Source organism: Carassius carassius, chromosome 14 (assembly GCF_963082965.1).
Source record: "Carassius carassius chromosome 14, fCarCar2.1, whole genome shotgun sequence".
Taxonomy (NCBI): domain Eukaryota; kingdom Metazoa; phylum Chordata; class Actinopteri; order Cypriniformes; family Cyprinidae; genus Carassius; species Carassius carassius.
Window position 1 is genome coordinate 3,556,538 of NC_081768.1, and position 23,360 is coordinate 3,579,897.

At 38.1% G+C, this 23,360-nt stretch overlaps 1 protein-coding gene across 6 annotated transcripts in view; it reads left to right on the plus strand.

Moving 5' to 3' along the window:
* The first annotated feature begins 547 nt into the window (after positions 1-547).
* LOC132156748 (fibroblast growth factor receptor 2) overlaps positions 548-23,360 on the plus strand; it is a 47,471-nt gene continuing 24,658 nt past the window's right edge. Inside the window, exons 1-7 of one of the 6 annotated variants that reach the window (XM_059565749.1) lie at positions 548-1,043; positions 3,474-3,733; positions 11,364-11,630; positions 12,664-12,738; positions 16,053-16,222; positions 17,609-17,732; positions 23,072-23,262. In XM_059565749.1, the coding sequence (XP_059421732.1) occupies positions 3,550-3,733; positions 11,364-11,630; positions 12,664-12,738; positions 16,053-16,222; positions 17,609-17,732; positions 23,072-23,262 (1,011 nt within the window). In that variant the 5' untranslated portion in view covers positions 548-1,043; positions 3,474-3,549. The remainder of the gene's footprint in view (positions 1,044-3,473; positions 3,734-11,363; positions 11,631-12,663; positions 12,739-16,052; positions 16,223-17,608; positions 17,733-23,071; positions 23,263-23,360) is intronic. The other 5 variants (XM_059565748.1, XM_059565747.1, XM_059565746.1 and 2 more) reach the window with 5 other exon arrangements.

A 23,360-nucleotide genomic window follows, 5' to 3' on the forward strand; every position in this document is an offset into this window, starting at 1 on the left:
CAGTCTTGGTAAGAATTCTTTAAAAATAAAACATAAAAAAAAAATCTGAATTATTTCAAACCTTTGACCATTTTTGACTAAATTTTTAATATCTGTTTTGTTACATTTGTTAGCAGTTGATGATCTTAAATAGTCCAGTACAGTAAAAACTGGTTGTTTGTGAAAATATCCATATTAATTTCTCAACCTGTTATTGCATAAAAAAAAATCTCAACATGTACTGAATGAATCTTTAAAATTTCACAATGCATTCTTTGTCTGACAGAATTTTTTAAAATGTCAAATCCATGGAATGGAAAGTGTCACGACCCAAGTATGTATGCAATTTAAAAGGCCCTGGGGTCTCTGGGGCCCCCAAAGGGTTAATAATCCGACAGATCCGCCACTAGGTGGCGCTGTTGCAGCTAATGAATGACATTCTGCAGCACTGGGGCTCGTGCAGGGGTGGAGGGAGACCCCCCAGTTCCGGACAAACTTTGCAGGATTGCGCAGAACTGCTCGAGTCGCTTGCTCCAGCTCTGAGATCTGTGATTGGAGGAAAACGACCGAGTCCAAAAACTATCAGCCAGGAAACGTCTCGGGTTTCAGGGGGGAGTGACATTTCTTCAGGGGGTTGGAAGGAGAGAGAAAAAATCTGTGTAAACCTGACAAAGCGTCTGAGAACAGCCAGTATCCTCAGAGACTGCGCTCATGTCACTGGATGTGTATTTTGGGATGGATGTTTTATTCGCTGTTTGTTGCAATGTCTCATCTCGTGTAGCTGAAGGTTGCTGCGCGTCTGCACGAGCCGTTTGGTGAAGCAACAGCTACTTGACGGACGCAAAAAAGTTTCTGGGACGCGTAATTTTTTTTCGTTTTCTGGAAGGATTTACCAAAACACGGACGGATGCTATCGGTGGCTCGCTATTGGTATGCGATTCTGTCGTTAGTCCCCTGTTGGATTTGGGAATAGGGAATAGTTTTGGTCGCATTCCTGACTGGATTCGGCCCATGAGCTCTCTGTTTATATGCGGATCCTGAACTTCACCATCAGCTCCTTCTCTGTAAGTTACTTGTGTCTCTGTTTATATGTTAAGCGGAGGTTTGCTCGTCTTTCATGAAAATGCAACTTTTATGTTAATTGTTGCGCCTTTACGCGTGTTTCGTTACCTTTTATAATACGCAAATGTATCTTAATTGCTAAATATGGTTATATATTACTTTAAATGGGCACAAATTTGGATATTCCAGGCTATATCTAAAGTCCACTGAAAATGTCATAACTTCTATCTTTTATGATCAGCGATGGCCTTGTCAGACTCTTTTGTCAAGGTTATTTAGCTAAATATTTTCACTTAGTTTATTTAAACGTATGCATACTTTCTTGCTTGCTTTTTAATGTTTTATAAAGAAAGATAAAGACAGCTTTTAAAGTGTAAAATTATGAATGTTTGCTTATTATGAAACATCAGATTGCAAGCCAACGCCGATGTAATATGTGATTTAAAAAAAATCATAAAAGTAGACGTTCATAAAAACGTTATATTAACGTTCTTAGTTGTTGTTTTGAAGTATTGAATAAAGTCACAAATAAGTCAAAATGGTTAAATCACCACTTATATTTGTAGTTCCTCCTCAAGTCCTCCTTGATTTTCAAAAAGTATGATTTTAATGCATTAAACAGTGCAATCATTTAAAACGTGCACATTTTTAGAACACTCAAATCTGGATTCAGAATTAAAAAGCAACCACTTTTTTGTGTGTGTGTTTTTCTGGAACAGCCTGGCCTACCTGTTGTTTCCTTTTCTAATTTCTCTCTCCTTTTTTTTTAAAGTGTCGTTTAATCATTGTAGTGGCAATTAAAGTATAATCAGGCTTCCTGCCCTCAAATCTGTGGACACGATTAAAGATCTTATAAAAATGAAACGGACTGACATGAGTTTGCTTTAGAAAATTGACTTTGCCATTATTAATAATTGGGTTTTGGATTTCATTAGTCAATAGCCTGTTAGTGATAAACTCACAAAGTAAAGCTCTATGTTATTTGGAAATTCAACCAATAACTAACTTTAATCATAATTTAGATGTTAATTAGAATTGACCTAATGATAAAATCTGTGCATTCACAAAGTGATCTAGTTAGTCTTCAGTAATAAAATCATGATAAATTCATTAGGGTTTTTTTTTTTGTATATTGGTCCTCGATAAAGAACGCCCATTAGGTTAAAATAACAATTCAAATGTAATCAGAAACACAGTACAGCTGATTCTAGGGGAACATCGGTGTTTTCCTTTGCATTGGCACTCCATGCTTTCTGTGTATTCTGTTTTGAATATGAATAGGACGCTGATTAACGCCTTCAGATTGCTTGTGCACGCATGACGAGCCGCAGACAGCGGTCTATTAAAACAACGCTTTCGCGAGAAAAGTTCTCTAGAGGTGACGTCATGTATTGCGTTGGGAAATCTTTTTCAAAATCCTGCTCATGCAACAAACACGGGAAGCACTGACGGTGGATTGCTCCCTGTTTCTATCCAGCATGAGCAGAAATGCGTCTTGCAATCTGCATTAACGTTAGTAATCAAACCTGTTACGCATGATTAGAAAAGAGAATAAATTACAGTGCTCGTGTCCGAGCTCGTATTAGGGGATCAAAATCCTGCATTGCTCACCTCTCACGGTAAAAAAAAAAAATCTCTGCAGAGGAAGGAACCCCACCAGCTGTCAGTCATGTTATTAAGGCACGCGCACGATCACAGAACAGATCAGTACCCAATTCACGCGCCAGATCTCCAGAGAGTAACTGACCGATTCCCGCGGTTTCCATTCCATTCATTCAGTGGTCTTGTTTTGAATGTTTGAAATCACATTTTTGTTTGTGCAAATGAATTCTAAACTGCCAATAAAGTTGTTTCTTTTAGAATAAGAATGGAATGCAAGTCATGTGATAGAAGTGATGTGATAGACAGATCGTTAGAAAAATAAATATATAGATCAGTGTATATCTTAATGCGTGGGATAAAAGGGTTTACCTAATATCTAAATGTATTCAAACGAATACATGGGAACAAAAATAGATTGTTTGCTAGATGAATTAGCACCCTGATAAAATAAATCAGTGTTTAATAGTGATGTTGGAAAATGGTCTTCTACATTAGTAGCCTGTCAGTTCTGTAGAAAGTTGCAGGTAGCTCTTGGTGCTTGCTTTCTCTGATTAGTGTGTAGGTGTCAGATAGTAGGTAGGTCTAAGCATCAGAGCTTTGGTATGTCTGTGGCAAGGCTCGTTTAGCAGCATTTTGACACGTGGGCCTTTAGCTTCTATCAGTCTCTTTCATAACTAGGCCCACGCATGTGTAGGGCCATGCTATTGTGTGTTAGCCAGAGTGTTTTATAGATTGTGTATGGCAAAAATACTTTTTTCCTAATTGTTTCTCCTCTTGTTTTTATTTTGGGACCCCTGCCCCATCACTGTCCTCTCTGCTGTCCTCTTCAGCCCAAGTGATTGGTGGGAATTCCAGTGAGTGACCGACCTTACAGCCTGCAGTTCATGGTTGGGTGGAGCCCCTCAGATGGGATCCGTGTCCAGGGGGAGGCCGAGGAGGGGGGGATGGGGAGACACGCCCACTGTTGACGGGATGTCCACCTGGGGGTGGCTTCTGGGTGCGCTCCTGCTTTTGACCCTGGCAACAGTGTCCGTGGCTAGGCCGTCGTCAAAGATTGCTGAAAAGGTGGAGACTGCGAGTCAACGTGAAGGTAAGGAATAAGAGCGATGGAATATCGTTAAATGAACATTCCTAGTTTTTCCAGCAGAATCTTGTTAGGAATTCTCGATACTTCAGCGGTGACAAGAAAACAGATGCTTCTTTACTGCTTAATCGCTATAAAAACAACCTTCTTCTCCTAGGCAGCTGCACCTATGTGTGAAAATATTTGGTTTTTATTGGGGGAAGTCTTGGGGAAAATAAGGAATTTGGGTGAAACAAAACATCGCCACACTGAATTTCTCGTGGTATAGGTAGGATTCCTCATGGCTTCATACATCATTAGTTAGTGCAGATTTATGGGATTAAGCTTTTCATAAACGGTTGTGTTCAGCCCTTCAAGACAGCCAGGAAAGTTCTGAGGAGGTGCTGGTTTGCAATGATGTGTGTTTTGGAGGTTTTATGAGTTTCTGTATGCAAACCCTGGGAAGTACTACTTTTGCATGGAGCACATCTTTGAAACTCTGATAATTATGTGGCGAACGCGGTTTAAGCCTATATCTGGCATCTTTGAACTGAGAACCCTGAGGTTTCATAATGTATGGAATTATTTTTGGTATGCTATATATTCACAGCAGCTCATTTCAAAAGAGTCGCTTTTAGGATTTTTGTGGTTCCACTCGTAACGTCTCTTTTCCTTTCTCCCCCCATATTTTCTCTCTCCATCTGTCTGAGTTTAATGTTGTTCAGAGTTGAGGACCACACACATACCTGCTTGCTTGGCATGCAGATGCAAACCAACCAGTATTAGTTTGTTTGGGAAAAAAATAAAACTTATTTGCTTTCAGATCTGAATTAAAATGAAACAAGAGATTCTCCGCTACCCTCTTTTTGGAGGTTTCTTAACTTCCTGTTAAAGGGATGTGGTTTGTCATCGTCTTCATTCCTAACTCAAGTAAAAACACTAATTTTATTTGGTTCTTTGGCACTTTCTGAAGGGGTGAATTCCCAGTGGCGTGTCCTGGCCCAATTTTGCCACATTCTACCATTAGTAGTTGCGATTATTGATGTGATTTTTCCATTTCGTTTGGGGCAGCAGGCAATGAGAACTGTTGCGTTGGATAAGTCTGCTTTTGTTCCTCTGGCTTTAATCACTATGTTAATTAAAGGGTTGTCAAACACAATCACCGGAAGTGGCCATCCTACCCCCAACCAACACTGTCCAGATGCCCTTTGACCTCAGGGTTAAAGGAGGTCCTTAGTAGGGTTAAAGTGAAAGTTCAACCTAAAGTAAAATTCTGACATTACTTAACCTCACGTTGTTCAAAACCTGCGCGACTTTCCTTTCTACTTAGAATTCAAAGCAAGATGTTTTGACGAATTTCTGCTCTTGCCAAACAGCTTTTAAGGTCATTTTTCAACAATAAAGGATTAAAATGTTCACCGTATTTCTAAGTCTTTTGATAAAGATTTGTTAGAAATTTAAGTTGTTATTCACTGAAAATTGGAGTAGACTTATATATGTTGCTTTTTATTCTTCCTTTGTATGGGAAAGAAATTTACACTTGTTTAGAATGACAAAAGGTTGAGCAAATGAAAGGTTTCTTTAAGGTTTCTCAAATACAAAAGACGGTCTATTGCGCAATATCGCGTTGCATTGTTCTTCTGGTTACCTTTTGCCCCAAGTCAGAGGCTTCGTTTTTCATCTTCTAATGCTTAGTGATGTATGTTGTAGAACTTTGTAAGATGATTTGCACTTTTCTCTCCTATCATATGATGCAAGATTACGAGAGGTCATGTGACAGAGGATTAAGTGGCTGAAGTGGTGTCATGTGATGCGGAAAGGCTGGAGGTTTTGGTGTTTCTTGTATCTTGTGTTACAGATGCAACTCAAGTAGTTGAATGGTTGTGCTAAACATGTTTACTTTTTGTTCCAATGAACACTATATGTATCAGTTCAACTAAAAAGCTTGCCATTAAACGCCCACCCCTGGAGGGAAACTACAACAGCCCCCACCTGATGCATGCAAAGCCCACCAAGGGCTCGGTTGTGTTTCTGGGAGGGGTAATTGTTTAAGATAGCATATCAGTTTAGAATTCCTACAGAGTTTTAACGTGAGCTGGTTTTTCTGTGAGAGTTATGTGATATAAATATTCCATTACCTTCCTGACTCGGCAACGTTGCTTAAACTTTTTGGAACAGGCTTCTCTGTAGACGTGATAAAGGCTGGGAGAGCGGTCGAAATCTTCTCAGAGGTTGGAAAACAACACATTGTGAAAGTGTGGGAAAGCAAACTTGGATCAAATGTAATCTGACAGGGCTTAGAGCACAATAGAGTTGAAGATCTTCGCCCTTTATTCTCTCATTCCCTGCCGCTCCATAAGGTTTATGGTTGGAACCAGAGGTATGGCCAGGTTGACCCAGTGGTGGAAAATGTGGAATCCGATAAGCTTGCTCGGATCATTATTATTTGCATTGTGTGATTTATTTATTATCGTTGGAGTGGTTCTGCTGGTGTTTTAGTGTGTGTGTGTGCCTTGTTGGTTTGGACAGAATTAGACACAGTCAAACGGAGCTTTGATGATGTTTAAAACATTGGCTGGAGATCCAAGCGAATCTCTCTCTGTCTTTCCTGCCATCACTTTTTCCGGAATCGGAATTGTCCCCAATTCTTTGCTCTTTGCCTCTTTAGCCCGAGGGTTTTCTTCTCATAACCCAGACGTTCCTGTTCATGACAGTGACAATACCCAAAGCATAAACAGCAGAACTGTGAGAGATGCTCAGCCTCTCGATAAGCGTGACCACCTGCATGCAGTCGGGGGTTTCCTGGGCGAATCATTCTCTGTTTATACCAAACGTCCTAAATCATGATAGTAAGTCCCTGTAATAAAAGTGTCAGCTCACACCCTTGGTTTATTGTGTTTTGAATAAAGCATCACTCTCCCACTAAACAAACTAAAAGTTTTTTTTTGTTTCTCCAGAAAATGTTTATGTTGCTGTTGGCTGTTGTCAATCTTTGCAGTGTTTTTTGTTTGTGTATGTGTGCTGTATATGCTGTATATTAGGAAACACAAATGGATTTGATGGGTAATTGTTGGAATTCTTCAATTTTGAGCACATTATTAGGAGTATTTTGGGTGCTTGCTAGGTGGTTTCAAGTCATAAAGGGTAACTTTAAAGTTTTTCCCACCCAATTTTAATCACTTAATTCACTTAGAAACTAACTAGCACACATCTCCCCAAGCAGCCGCATGATTCATGCCTGTAGCACAAATGGCACAGAGCAGGCTACGTGCAAAATTTTAAATTTGGCAATTTGCTCAATTCCCCCTCTAAACTCCTGTGTTTATATGTGACTCCACAGGTTTTGGAGGGAAAGTTGGCCAATGAGATTTGCCCGGATGCTTGTGTTGCCGTGGGCGCCCCTGAGAGGCCTGCGTATTTGGCTGGGCATGCCATTGTCATGACAATAAAGCTTGCAGAATTACAATTTGAAAGGCAATTGTGATTAGGAAAGAAAAGGAGCGGCTACGGAAGAGTGTTGGGATTTAACTGGAGTAGAAAATGGGAAGGGTGAGAAAATAAGGAAGGAGGGGAATGTGATAAGAGAACAGGGCAAATGCGCAGCTTGTATAGAGTTAACTTGAGTGGGGCGGCTGGTTTGTCTGCTGAACCCCTCTGATCTAATTATCAGTGCTTGCTAAAGTATGCATCACTGTGTTTAAACAAACCCCTAACTCTAATTACTAAACTATGAAGTGTGACTCGTCCCACACTTTTTGAGGGCAGGTGTGCTAATGCTTTTTACCATTTGAATTGTGTAAGGAAGACCTGAGGAATATCTAGGGTCCACAAAGTCATCAAGACACCCACCAACAACACCATATCAACCATCTAAAATAGTTTTGCAATGGCATAACAATGAGCAAAAACCATTCTCACTAGTTTTTTGTCAGACTGAAGTGCTTTGTGTGATTTTAAGTAATGTTTTTGCCCATAGGATTAACGGAAGCAAATTAGATTTTTTTAATGTTTTAATTTAATTGTAAGACTTGCATCTAGTGCTGTTATTAAAATATATTTGGCATCAGCAGTGACTGCAATGAATGCATTTTCTAAATTGAAGTACTTTGTGTGATAAATTATCATTCATCATTTGTTCATTCAGTGAATCATTTTGTCAATAAGATTTAATGGAAATAGATTTTATTTTTTGATGTTTTAATTTAAATGAAAGAATTATGCTTTTTTATAAAATTATATTTGGCATCCATGTTAACTTTTTTCACGTGCAAAAAGTAGTTTATAAAAATTGCAAAAATGCATTTTTAAATGAATCATGTTCTGTGATTAAAGTAATGTTTTCAAATTTGATTCATTAAAATTAGTAACTTTGCACTTTTATTTAATCACAATAGGCATCAATGAAGACTTTTGCATAAGCAAAAAAAAAAAAAAAAAAAAAGCAAAAATGCCTATTTTTAACCTAAAAGTGATTTCAGGTAATTTCAAGATTATGCATTTTTATTCAATTAGATTTGGCATCAATTATGACATGTGCATAAACAAAAAATCTTCTTAAGAATATGAAAAAAAGTTTTTTTTAGTTAGATTAATTTTATTTAATATTTCTTATTTTTATTAAACTACATATGGCTTTAACAAATATACTAGTACCTTTATAAACACTTGGGGGTTTGCAACTCCCTGGTTGAGAAATCCTGAACAAGTGGAAATGGAGTTTATATGTCTGTTATAAGAGAGCCATTTCATCATTGTCTCGTCGCAGACGCATCTCATCCGACTGACCCCGAGCACTCAGTGAAGCGCACAGCGGTCTTGATTCCATGTCGCCAAGCGGCTGGAGACAGAAGGATGATAGTGTGAGAACTGGTCAGACTGGATCTTGTCACAGTTTGGTTAAGAGCCTAATTATCTGTTCTAGCGGAGGCGCAAATGAGACTTGGTGGAGCAGACGGGAAGTGCGAGACAGTCCGTATCTGTCACTCCTGACGTCCCGTTTGATAATAACCGCCACTCACAGCACGCTTTTCAATAGCCTTCCCATCAAAACACAGGAGAACAGAGACAGTCACACCTCGAGAAATGGAGTTTGAGGGTTTTTCACTGCATTTGTTTCATATATTATTTCAGTTTAAGCACATGAGGAAAAGACTATGTTTATTGTTGCAGAGTAGGATGCTGCTCTGACCTTTCCCAAGAAGAAAAAATTGGAATTGGCAGGATGTCAACAGGTTTTGATTTTTTTGGAGGGTGGTTGGTGTCTTGTGGACGGCGGGGGGGCCGGTTGGCAGGGTGAGAGGTGAAAGGTCAAATTGCAAATCAGAGGAGCAGGAGGTGGTGTTGATAGTAAAGAACAGATGTACTGGACCTGAAGAGTAAAGAGAATGAAAGCATATCAAAAGTTTAAAGATGGTTGAGCTTGCATCAAGTTCCTCACAAAATTGATCTGAAAAACTGGAATAAAAATTGAAATTTTCATCATAGCACTGCTGGTGAAACATGACGGTAGATTAAAAAAAAATATTAAGTTAACATTTAAAATAAAATTAAAAGTACAAGAAGTTACTCTTAATACAGTTGTCTTCCAAATGCATACATGTATAAAACCATAATAATTTGGATTATTTAGTTGGAGAGCTCTTCTGTCTCCTTTTTTCTGCATTTGTTGCATGGCTCTTTCTGCTTTCAGCATGCACAGTCTTTTAGTCTTTTGCACTGCTTACTTTCTAACAGGACTTGAGTGGGAGCAGACCTCGTTTTTTTTTTTTTTTTCAGTTTGTCTTTAATGGTACAACAGAGGGAAATGCACAACCAATTACAGTTAAATAACAGTTGGACAAACAGAGGCCTCCGGAAGAGCAAGGCAATGAATACCGGTCCCATCAATCAACAGTAGAGTTCGTTCTAAGGCCGCACCGTCGCGAAAGGCATAAAGGAAAAGGTAATTGCTTCCGGAGTAGCAAAAAAGGAACAATACGGGAACTAAACGTGTGTAGGGCAACTTGCCTGGGGAGAGATTTAGACCTTCAAGCACACTCCAAACCCCTCGAGGACTGAACGCAAGTCATGCGACTTTCCCTTCCTGTGGTGTGTAGTTCAATCTGCCAAACACATTCACAAAAGGACAAGAATGTGCAGAAAGATAGGTGTGTTACTACGAGAACGGTTGGGAGTGTCTCTGCGCTGCTGATTATTTTTGACAAGTCTGATCATGTTTTTCCATACCTCTCGCTTTCAAAGTTTATTTCATTTTGTATGCTTAGAAAGCTGTTTAGTCTGCCTTAATTCATAGTTTCCACCTACATACAGTAGGTTTTGTTAGTACTATAGAACCATGGGATCTTCTAAAGTGTCCTTAAACTTCACGCATTTGCATTTTGCATTCACTTTTTGTTGTCACAGAAGGGGATACTGGCCAAATTACTGAACAATTAGTCTGGGGTTTTGCTGAACGTGTTTGTGGTTTTGGCTGCATTTCTGTGGTCTGGGTTTAATCATCCAGCTATGTTAATTTCCCAGAAATCTAATATCTGTGCTGGTGTTGCTCAGACTGTATCATACAGATTGTACAGTTTCCATCTGTATTAGCAAGTGTTGATGGCTTTTTTCTGAAGGCAATTTCGACCTCATTTGAGTCATTGTGTATCAGCATCAAGGCACCGATGTGGTTTCTATGCAGTGCTGTGTTATTCGTTGTTTATCACTCTACCCGTAAGATTAAGTGAATTAAATGGATAGAATAACTTGAATTCCTCTCTTTTCCTTCTCATTCTGACCTGATTGGGGCGTTTGATTTCTGTTCATCTTGGCTTTGCTCTCAGTGCAATCTCAGGTGAATTGAAATGGATATAGTTGGTATGTTTTGCTTCACATAACTAGAAGTCAGCTGATATAGGTTTTATAATATACCAAAAAAAGTATAAGTATATCCATGTAAACAAGGTTTTCAACATGATTTTATAGAATATTATGTAAAATTAACTAAATATTTGTACTGACACTATATGGAAAGCATTAGTGATGTGCACTCCTGCATTTGACACTGGTTTTATCCGCCCTTTATGCTCATGCCACCTTATTTCAGTCTGTAATCAAGCCTTTGATTTTTCTGTTTTAGTGTGCCTCACTTTGGCACCTTCTTGGCATTCTTTCACCTGACAGTTGGCATTCTTGTGGCATTCCTTAGTGTTTGGCTAGGCAATATAGTCATGTAGAGCATGATTAAAGTTAATGGAATAAACTGGCAATAACAGGCTTAATTCTAATGCGTGAGGTCGAGGTTGAAATGACATGGAAAGGAAAACCGAAGGCTCTGTTTATGAAATGAACAAATATTGAGCTCTATTTCTCGTCTGGCACCTCTTTCATGTCCGTGCACTGCTAACGCCACACTTTTTTTCCACTGGTACAGCTGAATGCTTCCAGAAATGCTCTGTATACACAATTCACAGCTAATGGGATGCTCTGAGGTGTCTGTATTTGGGATTTTTTAACTTTTGGGTGAACTGTTCATTTAATTGAAGCCTCTTCTCCACACTAGTCACTCTAGGGATGTTATTTTGGTGCAGTGTTTTTCATCTTACACTCTTTCTCTTTCTCTGTGCACCCTGTCATCCCTTTCCTCCTGCCCTCCTCTCTTTTCCCCTTCGCTCTGCAGAGCCTCCAACCAAAAACCAAAACTCTAAGCCCACCCTGTGCTCGGTGCACCCGGGTGAACTGCTCAAGCTCAACTGCCCACTGCCCGAGGCGGCCGCCATCGTCTGGACCAAAGACGGCTCCTCACTGGGCCCTGACAACCGCACGCTCATAGATCAAGAGTGGTTACAGATCCGCGACGCCACCCAAAAGGACTCGGGCCTGTATGCGTGCAGTGCCGCGGGCTCCCGGGCCAGTGACACACTTTGCTTCATCGTAAACGTTACAGGTGAGACGCTTGTCTACCACAGGTGGCGCCATCTACTGAATGAGACTACGAATTTGATATTCGTAGATGAGTCTTCGCACGCCGCATCTGCCTGAACTGAATGGTTCTGTTTGTCTGTTTTCATTGCATTTTTACAGTTTGCAATGCAGTGGAAGATGTAGTCTTTAAAATGACTTTGCATGCAGCTTTCGGATTTACGTCCTGAGTTTGATATTTGTTTGTATTGTTTTCATAGCATTCGTAGGCTCTGTAAATTGAGTATTAAGATTAGTTTAGTTGATATTTCTGATTGTAGCTTATGTCTTACACTTTTTTCATTGAGTTATACAGACATTTTTTCTGATTTAACACATCAAGGTAAAATATTTTCAAAATTTTTCATCTTTTTGACAGTTTTCTAGCTAGCATTCATAGTTGCTCTGGGTTATTATGACACAATCTTATCTCACAGTAACATTAAATGAAACATTACAGTTATTTTTGCTACATATTTTATTTTGAAATGTACATTTATTTATTAAAAAATATTCACATTTCTATATATACATTTTATATATATTTGTATATTTTTTAATAAATTAATTTATATTTCGAAAAATACTTGTATATATGCACACACACAAACATATATTTTGAATTAGTTTATTAATTTCTAAATTAATTATATAAATATATTTATCAATAAATATTTTATTCAATCAGTCAAACTAATACAGTAATTATTGTATTCTTTGTCTCCTTTATTTTTCTTTGAATTTGCATTAACACAATGATTATTCATAACAAATGAATGACAAGTTATGGCTAAAACAGGTTCACATTTTTAAGACTTGAGTTACAAAAATAAAGACGCCAAATAGTAGAAGTAATACTATTTTCTTGTACTCTAAAACTTTACTTAAAGTTCTGACTGGATGAGCAGTGTTCAGCAATGTTAATATGTTAAAAAGAGCAAATAGTTGATTAATGATGGACGTGTGTGACAGGCAGAAGAAACAAAGCTTGGTTACAGTATTCCCGGTACTCTCTGCAGATGCCATTTCATCCGGTGATGATGAGGACGACACGGAGCGATCGGAAGATGTCGGGGTGGACGGCGAGCAAATGCGTGAGTATCGGGACCGGGGGCCGAACACCAGTTGTCACAGAGTACCATGTGAAATGCACTTGTATTTCCGATGTTGAATTTAAATGCAACACGGTTGGCATACTGTTTTTATATTAGCACAGGTATTGTTTTTTGCTACTTTTGTTACTGATAGGACAAGCCTGCTGTGGAGTCTGATGTTAACTATATCACCAAGCAATTCCAGCACAGACACATTCCCAGAATTCCAGGCGTTCTCTTTCCTTCTTCTTTGTGCTCTCCACTTCTCAGGTCCATAAGAGGCTTGTCTGTAAATTACCGGCTAAGAGATGTGTTTTGAATTGGGCTTTTCTCTAAGAATGGTAAAAGGGAAAGACCTGAGGTGCATTAAAAATCTTGTTAATATTTTAGTTAGTTTTTTTGTAGGCAAACTCCTAAAGTTAACTGGTTCTCTCGACAAAAAGCCAAGTACTTTTTCCATTGGCTTCTAGATTACTGCAGAAAATAAGCTGTGTGACCGACAAAAGTTTATGATTCTTCCATTTTTTTCCCATTATGATAATCTTCACAAATGAACACAACTTGTATGAATTTTAAAGCCTAAATACAATGGCCAGAGGTAAAAAGCTAAAACTACTCTATAAACAAACTACACCAGATGCACAACTTTATCGTCCCCACCACTACATTTCTACACTACAACTCTTTAAGTCCTTAAAAATCTACTAGTTGGAAAGTTAGAATAGTTTGGAAGAGCCTGATTATAAACACTACAAAGCTGTAAAAGCGACTAGTGAGTTTCACGAGTTCAACATAATGATGTTTAATTTATCCAACAACTTCCATAGTCACATTCTGAAGTCACCCTATTCATCTTTTTCAAGATGCATAAAACCACGAAAAAAAGTCACGAATGGGGTATTACCAATGTATTTTATGTTGTAAAATAAAACAGGACAATATCTTGAGCTTGTATTAACCACAGACCTTATTTCAGGCTAAAAACCCATTGACTTTGGGAAGATCAAAAATGCCAAGTTTCAGGATTCACTCTTTCAGTAATATATGTATTTGTTTTTGTTTGTTTTTTTTCATGGTTAACCCAAATCGCTTTACATTTTCGAGAACTTTATGTGAAAATGAAGCCGTGACAGGTGAGGAAAGGATATTGACTGCATTTTCTCTGTTTAAACGAGCCCCATACCCACCAGAATCTGTTTTCAGTTGTGCAAAACTAAATATTAAAGAGAGTTGCTGGAAAGAGGGGTGGAGCGAGGTCTTCCAGATAATGGGTTCTGGTTTGGATCGGCACCAACACTTTTCTGTGTAATCTTTGGAGGTCTAGCCTTTGGCCGCGTACGAGTGGAGCTGAGGCGGGTGTGGGGGGATTGGGGTTGGGATGGAGGGGTGTTTAGCATTGTGCCTGGGGTGGTTTCGGGCTCAGTGGGTTGGATTTGTGCCCAGCTGAACCACTCAGAACTCTTTGATATTTCTGTGTAAAGGGGCCTCAACAAAAACACCAATTTTTCCCCCTCTCACGAGAAAGTTTCCTTTATTTGTGAGATGTTTTCCCTTTGAATGAGATGTGCTGGAGAAGACAACACTGGGATTGTTTAAAGTCTAAAGGTCTGGTTTGCATGTTTTTTCTTTCTCTGTGTAATTTGATGGAATTGGCTGCTGGGATGTCTCAGTGTTTCTGTTTACTGATAGATTTTTGCAGATACCGGTGGTATTTGTTGATAGTCGCGGAGTTTTTGAATAAAAACGTCAATAAAGGTTCAATGGTCAGTCCATCTGGAGGTCACCTGTTTTGGGGTTTCCCAGGACATCCGACCCTACTGCCCCAATGTCTGAGGGTCACTCCCATTTTTGTTTTCTCAATAAAAACCTGAACCGTTTACAAAGTTAAAAGGAGTCGGGCTTACAGACATGTAGTCTGCTGTCCGCCAGGGCACTGAGGTCAAAGAGAACGACCGTTACGAAAGAATTCCCACGAGGTGAGATGAAAAAGTTGGGTGGTGGGGAAAGAAAACAGACGGACAGATAGATGTTGAAGAAAAGGGTTGAGTTGAAAACCAATTATCATGCCTTCACGCTGAGGGGAAGATGTCTGTTTACACGTCTGATATCAAGTCGTTTGCAACCTTCCGGTTAGCATGTCTGTCGCACAAAAGAGATTGGACGTGATGGTCCAGTTCCTTCTTGGCAAGCCGCTGTGCTTTTGGACTGACTTGTTTTATTCTTCTTTCTCTTGTGTGTTTTCAGAGCAAATGGGAATATGTTTTTATTTAAGCCACTCACTGTGAGTGTCAGGGTTCCATTAAGCAGATGGGCGGTGCAGTCATGCAGTGCTGCGAGTGTGAATAACTGTTTCGATTTGCATCTGTGGTCATGCCTTCCTGTTTCCCCTTGCTGAGATTCAGACGGGCTCCTGCTTTCTCTCTCTTCGCAATGATGCATTTCTTTTGGGATATTGGGGTTGAATTAAAATGGACTTCGGATTTATTTGCCATTTCTGTCATTGAATCAGTGTCCTTTGGCATTTTTTATGTGCTGTATTCAGTTTTCATTTTAGTTGAAGTTGTACATTTTGAATAGATTTTTATTTTATTTTTCTATATAGATTTAATGTACGGAGTCCCACACATGGCATGCAGGACAAAAATAGCAGGCTAAATCTTTTTGAATTTTTGTAATTTTAGTACTTCAACTTACTTTATTTCACTTACTTGCCATGCTTTTTTATTTATTTTTGTTTTAAGCCTTTTTGTAATTTTGAGTTTTTTTGTCCACTTATTAAATGCATTTTTTAATTGAATGCTATTTCAATTTCAAATAGTTTACAATAACAAGACCGCCTTCACTGCACAATAAATAAATACATTTCAAAAATTGCTGATTGATTTAGCAGTCGCACAAGGTCATATTGCAATTTTGATTTTGAAATGATTTTTTATATGACTAATACTGGTCTTTTGAACTAAAAGTCATGTTTAGCGATTCATCTTCGGTGTATTGTACAATCCAAACTGATTCATCTACTGTACTATCCAAAAGCTACTGTTTCTGGCTTTGATCCTAAGTTTTTCCATAAACATAGATATAGAAAACACACTGTAAATGTCAGGGGCTGATCTATGAAAGGCTGAAAGCAGATAAGAGAGGAGGCGTAGATAAAAAATACATCTCCAGTTTGCATGGAGGTTTTATGTGATGCATATCAAAGCTGCATGTAATCTTAAAGGCTTCAACACATCAAAGAAATACATAGTGCACTGCAACATATTGATATTTGGATGATGCAAATGTTTGTCATTTCTTCTTCTTTCCTGCAGTGGTGCCATATTGGACTTCGCCGGATAAGATGGAGAAGAAGCTGCATGCCGTCCCCGCGGCCAACACTGTGAAGTTTCGGTGCGCGGCGGCAGGAAATCCCAAGCCTGAAATGCGCTGGCTAAAAAACGGAAAACCCTTCAAACAGGAGGACCGCATGGGCGGTTACAAGGTAAGAAATCTCGACTCGTGCTGTATGAGATATGCAACTCATCATTGTAAATTTATTAATGCTTAAAAACTAGAGCTATTAAGAAAGCAAAATGGTTACATTTAAGTATTTTCTTTATACATGCAGATCCACATGAGTCTAAATTGTAGGCATGAAACAGCTGGCGAAGCACTGACTCTTGGTTAAAGTGTAATAGATGCGCGAGGCGATTGGCCGATGTACCCCGATCAGTGTCTGTTTGCACTTCCCTCTCTGAAAACCCAGCTGATCCACACAGAAGGTCACTAATGACTGAGCTGCTCATGCTCGATTGATCTGAAGACTCAGATATGAGTCAGTGTCTGACTACAGGACCAAGAACTGCTTCATTTGATAATCCAGACTCAAATGACCGTTTATTATGAAGAACCTTAATTGATCAGATGAAACATTTTAATGAAACTCATGACAACTAACAACTGGTTTATTAATGATAAAATGTGATTTAATTTTAATTCTGATTGTAATAATAACAATAATAAATTTTAAAATATATGCTTTTTAAACATAAAAAAATGAAAATGTCATCAAAGATAAAGAGGTTATTTTAGCTTGATTGAGGTACTTTTATAGTTTTTGTTTTTTAATTGGATTACATTTTTATAGTTTTCTGCTTTCATGTAAATTTTAGTTAAAGTTTTAGTAATTGTTGCATTTTTATCATTTTATTAGTTTTAGCTTTTAAATGTATCTATATAGTTTTATATCTGTGTTATATATTTTAATGAAAGCGTATTTTCCGATTTGAGTTTTAGTTAAGCCTAACTATAGTATTGCATTTTAGAATATACTATACAAATCTTCATGAAAAAAATCTAATTTAGTCAGAATAAGCCAAAAATGTTTCATAAAATAAGCGAGATTATGGTTTATTGTTAGCGTTCCTCAGGTGGATGAACCCTTATTTTGCTGTCATTTGAAGGGTCTCAGAAGGCCGAGGGTTGTGGACTGAAAGTCTCCATGGAAGAGACACTGGATTTCGTGGCCTGCAGTCACGAGAGCTGCATTCCTGGGGTGGGGGTGGGAGCTCGCTCGTCTGTCCGCACAGCAATATTACTTTTCCCATGGTGCTCTTGCTCGAAAAACCCTCGAATTCTAGGCCAATTTCTCTCTCTCTTGTTTGTTCAGTCAGTGCTGCTGTCAGATTCGCCCTTCATTTTGTAAGACGTCACACACAGGTGTGAAATTGAGGATAATAGACGCTTGACTAAACCTGGAGTTTTATTTGAGATGAATAACAAAACCAACCACCTGTATTTGGCTATGTTAACTGGGCGTAAACAAGTGACTAAACTTATCAGAATGTGTTCTGTTGTACTAAGTTTGTTTTTTATTTGTCCCGCTCAGCTCCGACTCCAGCACTGGACTCTAATCATGGAGAGCGTCGTCCCCTCTGATAAAGGAAACTACACCTGCGTGGTGGAGAACGCTTACGGATCCATCAATCACACCTACACGCTGGATGTAGTAGGTGAGTCCTGTTTACATGTGTTTAGATACTTGTCTGATTTGGACACTGGTCAGCAGAGCAAATAAAGTGTGAGTGTGTATTAAAAAAAGAAGAAAGAAAATGATGTCATTATTTACATATTAATAGATCTATATGTTGGCATGGCTGATAAAACAGATGCCATTTTGCCGTTGTGAGAATATATGTGTGTGTGTGTGTGTGTGTTTGTATATATATTTAAAATGGCTGTTCTATGTGAATATATTTTAAAATATCATTTATTTCTGTGATGCGCAGGTAAATTTTCAGCATCATTACAGTCTTCAGTGTCACATGATCCTTCAGAAATCATTCTAATATGCGGTTTTTCTACTTAAGAAACATTTTTAACTATCGTCAATGTTGAAAGCAGTTGTGCTTATATGTCCCTTCATATCTTTGTGGAAAATATGTTTTCTTAGACAAATAGAAAGTTTTAAAAAGCATTTATCTGAAAGAGGAAACTTTAAAATGACTATACTCTCACTTTTAAACAATTGAATGCATCCTTACTAAACTTAAAATATTATCAAATCATTGCCAGTAGTCATTAAAAATTAGCATTGATTGACCACTTATTTTCTCTTCCATATGAAATGTGAGCTATATTTCAAGTCTTCTAAAGCCATACATGGTGTTATTGTATGTATTGTGCATGTGTCTATGCTATAATGCAGCTTTGGAAAGATTCATTTTCAACTGTCCCTTTAATTCACAGCTGTCTGCACTAGTTTATCGTGTGAGTAGAACTGCCTCATCTAAACTTCAGAACCAAACTATATTTTTACTTGCACACACCCAAGAACATGCACACACGTACAAAACGCAGACACACCAGGCTTAATCACATATATGTTACACGCTCCCTATTTAGGGCCCCTGTTCTGGGTTAAGTAAAAGCAGTCTTTCAGAGGGTCTCTGTTTTTCTTTTCTGTTTTATTGCATGGCCTTAAAGCCCTTTTGTGTCTGGCTCAGTCTAATACTCTCATCGCAGAGAAAGCAGGAGAGAAAAGAGGCAGAGGAAGGCATAATGCCGCTGTTTTTCACTTTAATGTCAGACGAACCTACCTGGGAAGTCTGTGAAAATGACAAGATGAGAAAAAGAAGGTCAGGGGAGAGAATAGGAGTCTCGCTGACCCATCGAACAGGTCAATGAAAGTTGCGCCAGTCTGAACTGGCCTGCATTTCTGAGCTGGACAAAGTACAAAGCGCTGACACTTAAAAGAGCCAAAAAGACTCTTAATTATCGCTGTTTATTGTGGATGTCGGCCAGATTCCAGAAACTTCTGCTGTAGCTCTCTTCCAACAATAGCCTCTTCTACCAATTTGTGCACACATTATATACATATTTAAGCTCAGGACGCATGGTCACCATCCACTACCACTGGCACTAGAGTTTGGAGATAAATCACAATAATTCAATTTAAGTTTTTACTCATCTTGATTTTTATTACTTCATGCATTTAACCTTAATCTTGTTCATGTGTAAATAATATGAAGTAGTTCTCTGCACTGAATTCCATATAAACCTATCTTCTGCATAATAATCCATGCATACAGCAATATCTCTGTTGATCGACTTTTCAAACCACCCAGACCTAGTTGGCAAGATTAACTTTGTTCATCTCCACCCTGATTTCTCTCTCAACCAATCCTGTGCCACAGCCCAAGCAACCCCTCCCTGACTGTTTTTGGTCCACGTATGCTAAGTCAGCAGGTTATCTAGAGTTCAACAATCCTGCTTCAGGATGCCAGAGCAGCCTGTAAATGTCTGGCTAATGATGTAATTGATCGATTGTGATTTGGTGGAGAATGCGGGAGAGCGACTGGCACTTGGCTTAACTTGTGGTTGACTCAATGGGATTTTACAGGAGAATCTGACCTTCAACCTAGTTTCAGTTTGGTTTTTGGACTGTTTTTTTGGTAAGGGTAGTGGCTAACAAACTTGAGTATGCAATATTGTGACAATATTTTTTAGTGATTCTGATTCTGTTCGAATCAGGTTATGATTCTTCACAATTACCAGTTTAGATTCCAATAAGGTATAGATAATAAAGGTTAAACATTTAGATATCAAACATTTTTTGGCAAAACATTCTGTTGCAGCTGAATACCATAAAAAAAATCAACAGCTTAAAGAATACTTGCATAATGAACTTTTGATTATTCTTTTACCAAAAATGCCACAGCAAAAACAACTAGACTTACTAATATAGATTTCAAACATCATTTAAAACAAGTAAACAGTCAGTAACAGCATAAGAGCAAATAAACAAATTAGCAACAGCACAAATAAGTAAAACTGAAGAGGTACAGAAGTAAAATAATGAGTCTTTAAAAAATTTAAAATAACACTGCATAGTTTATTTAGAATGAAATATAGATTTATCCCTATTGAAGTTATAAAAGTTATTAAGTCAAGTTCAGTGAGTTTTTTGATAAACAATAAAGGCACAAACAACTGCAGGAATATTACGCTGCTGTCACTTTAAGACCTAATGCACAAATCCAATATAATTCTAAACATGTTTGCATTCACTTAAAACAAAACCTACTGTGTTTACAAGGACATTTTAACGTAATTCTGTAGGACGGTCTTGATTATGGCAAAAATCATAATCAAAATTATTTTGGTCAATATTGTAATCTGTATTAAGTAACTAGCTTATTAGTAACAAATAAACAAAGCAAATAAAACAAATTCCTCAAAATTATTTAAAACAATTAAACTGTCCGTAATAAAAAAAGACAAATTCAGTAGAATAAAAAAATGAAATGAAACAGACTGTGCTTTAATGTTTTTTTATGCAAGTGTCAAGCAGCTAACAGCCTACCACAGAAATGAATAAACAACAGAAAAATCTTCACTGAAGGAATTAACCTTCTTTGTTTTTTATCAAAGCTACAAAAGTCTGTCACTCGAGAGCAGTGTGTGATTTTGAATTCGTTTTTTGTCGTTTGATTAATATTAAGCACATAGTTGCTGCAGGAATATTAGCCCGCTGTCACTTTAAGAGCCACACAGATCAGAATTTACTGTTACATGCATATTTCATTCTCAACTCTTTACATTAATTTATTACATGACCGACGAAGGTATGCATGAATAATTACTAAACACATTTTCACAATTTTTGTGTGTATTTTACCATTTAGGCGCCCACATTGAGCCTGTGATGTCCGTGTTCTGCTCCGTTATCTTCCTGAGGAGCAGAGCAGGTTCTCTTTCACGCTTTTAAAAACATTACTAAATATAATATACTTCAATAAATCAAGCACGTCCCATTTTGCACTTCACGTTACATAAGTATTTTTATGCTTTATGCTTTTTATGCACTGTAATTTTATGCTTTGCACGTGAAACCGGGCTTTTATGGAGGAACAAAAGTGCAGCACTGGAGAGGGGGCAGGATGGGGCACAAAAATCGTTTTATCGCGATTATTGTATTTTCATAATCCTTGGAGGCCAAAATAGTTTTTCGATTAATTGCACAGCCCTATGATTCTGTGTATTTATCTAAGCACAATACGATCTGAAAGAAAGTTCCGAATTCACATTTTTGTGCGCATGCTTTGGAGAAAATGTGCGCAAGTGCCAGATTTAGTTTCCTTTTCCATATTCTTATGCTTAAATAGTTAAAAATCACAATAAAATGCACACACCTTAATCGCAAAGCTGAATTGTAATTGCTTGTCTTATCAAATCTTCCAAGTCTTAGAAATTTGGAACCAGTTCTCGATAGCCAACCCTAAACACAATCAGTTTAAAATACTTTGCTAGCATCTCCAAATGAAGACTTTCTGCCAGGCTTGGATATATTTGTAAGGTTTAGATCTTTGTGTCGGCAAAGTTTGTCTCTCCACCGTTTTGTTTCTCATCTGTTCTTCTTCATCTGTCTGTCTTTTCTTTTCTTTTCTTTTCACTGCCCATCTGTTGGGCATCCTTTATACTCTGCATCCCTTGACCCCAACCCCTCTTTCTTTTGCTCTCTGTTTCTGCTTTGCACAATTGTTTTGAGTTTTTCTTGTGTCCCCTCTTGTGCCCCTCAATCCTAAATCCACTTACTTCTCCCACAAACCTTCCCTGCATGTCTGTGAAGGTTGACCTCTCCACATCTGTGTGTCTGTGTATTTCGGGGGACCAGGAGACGTGTCACAATTACAGGGCAAGAGTAATGTTGTGTTGTGAAGACAATGAGGTGTGTGTTTGTAATGCGGTTTCGTCTGTTTAGTTTGTGTTATTTTTTTTTCCTTTTCCTTTGGAAAACGTGATGCAGTAGTTCTAACGGCCAAAGCAGTGTTATTATAGTTAACTTTGACCACTTATTTTTACCTTACTTGCTCAACGACTCGCAAAGGATTTGTTTAACGATTCATTTTTCCAAACCTCTCCTTTGCGTGTCGATAATCTACAGTGATTGGTCCGATTGGTCTCATTTTCATTTCATCATGTCTGTAATGCCTGATAAAGCAGCATTACCGGGGAAACCATTAGTTTACTGCTCAAAAAGCGGCACATAGTGGCAAAGAAATAAAAAAAAAAATCTAACTATTAAAAATAATTATACTAAAGTAACACTGAAAATTCTATGTCCCTATAAACAGTCAGTTTTTTCAAATAATAGGAAACTTAGCTTCTCACAAACTTCACATGTATTTGCTACTCAAAACAAGTTTGCTCATTATTGTGGCTTTTGGAAAACAAAGATCTCAGCATTCTTATTTTGTATGATCATTTCTAAGGGGAAAAAGGAAATGAAATGAAGGTTTCTGATACGCCAACGCTGCAGGAACTGCCACTGATATATGGTGGACACTGTACATCTGTCTTATTCCCCCCCCACTTTGCCTTTCTTCATCTGTTTGTTCAGTCCTTATCAGCAGAGATAGCACAACAGCCTCTGTTTAGTGAAGTCTTAACAGCAGCCTAATAGGACGGTAGATTTGGTGATCTAAACACTGCATGTACGCATATAGTTTCACTATCTTACCATGCAGATTGGGCTAGTTTCCACAAATGTTTTTTTTAAGCATTTAACATTGATAGTAAGAAGAAATGAGCAGCGAATCAACATATTAGAATGATTTCTGAAGGATCATGTATCAGTGTACTGGAGTAATGATGCTGAAAATTCAGCTTTGCATCACTGAAATAAATTGCATTTTAAAATATAAACAGTTATTTTAAATAGCAATAATTTTGCGCATATAAATGCAGCCTTGGTGAAGATAAAACTTCATTCAAAAAGACTTTACAGACCGCAGTTGTGTCCTTGGTAAATACTAATATAATGATGCTCATTCTTCTTCCTATCTGTCAGAACGCTCTCCTCACCGGCCCATTCTTCAGGCAGGCCTTCCAGCCAACGTCACTGTGCAAGTCGGAGAGGACGCTAAGTTCATCTGCAAAGTTTACAGTGACGCTCAACCTCACATACAGTGGCTGCAGCACATTATGAAGAACGGCAGCCGTTACGGTCCTGATGGACTCCCCTACGTCCGGGTGTTGAAGGTAGGCTCGGTTTACATTTTGCCTGAATAGGCCTATTTTTTCCCATGTATTTATCCTTATCCTATTTTTGGTGGAACTTTAATGTTTTGATGCAGCTG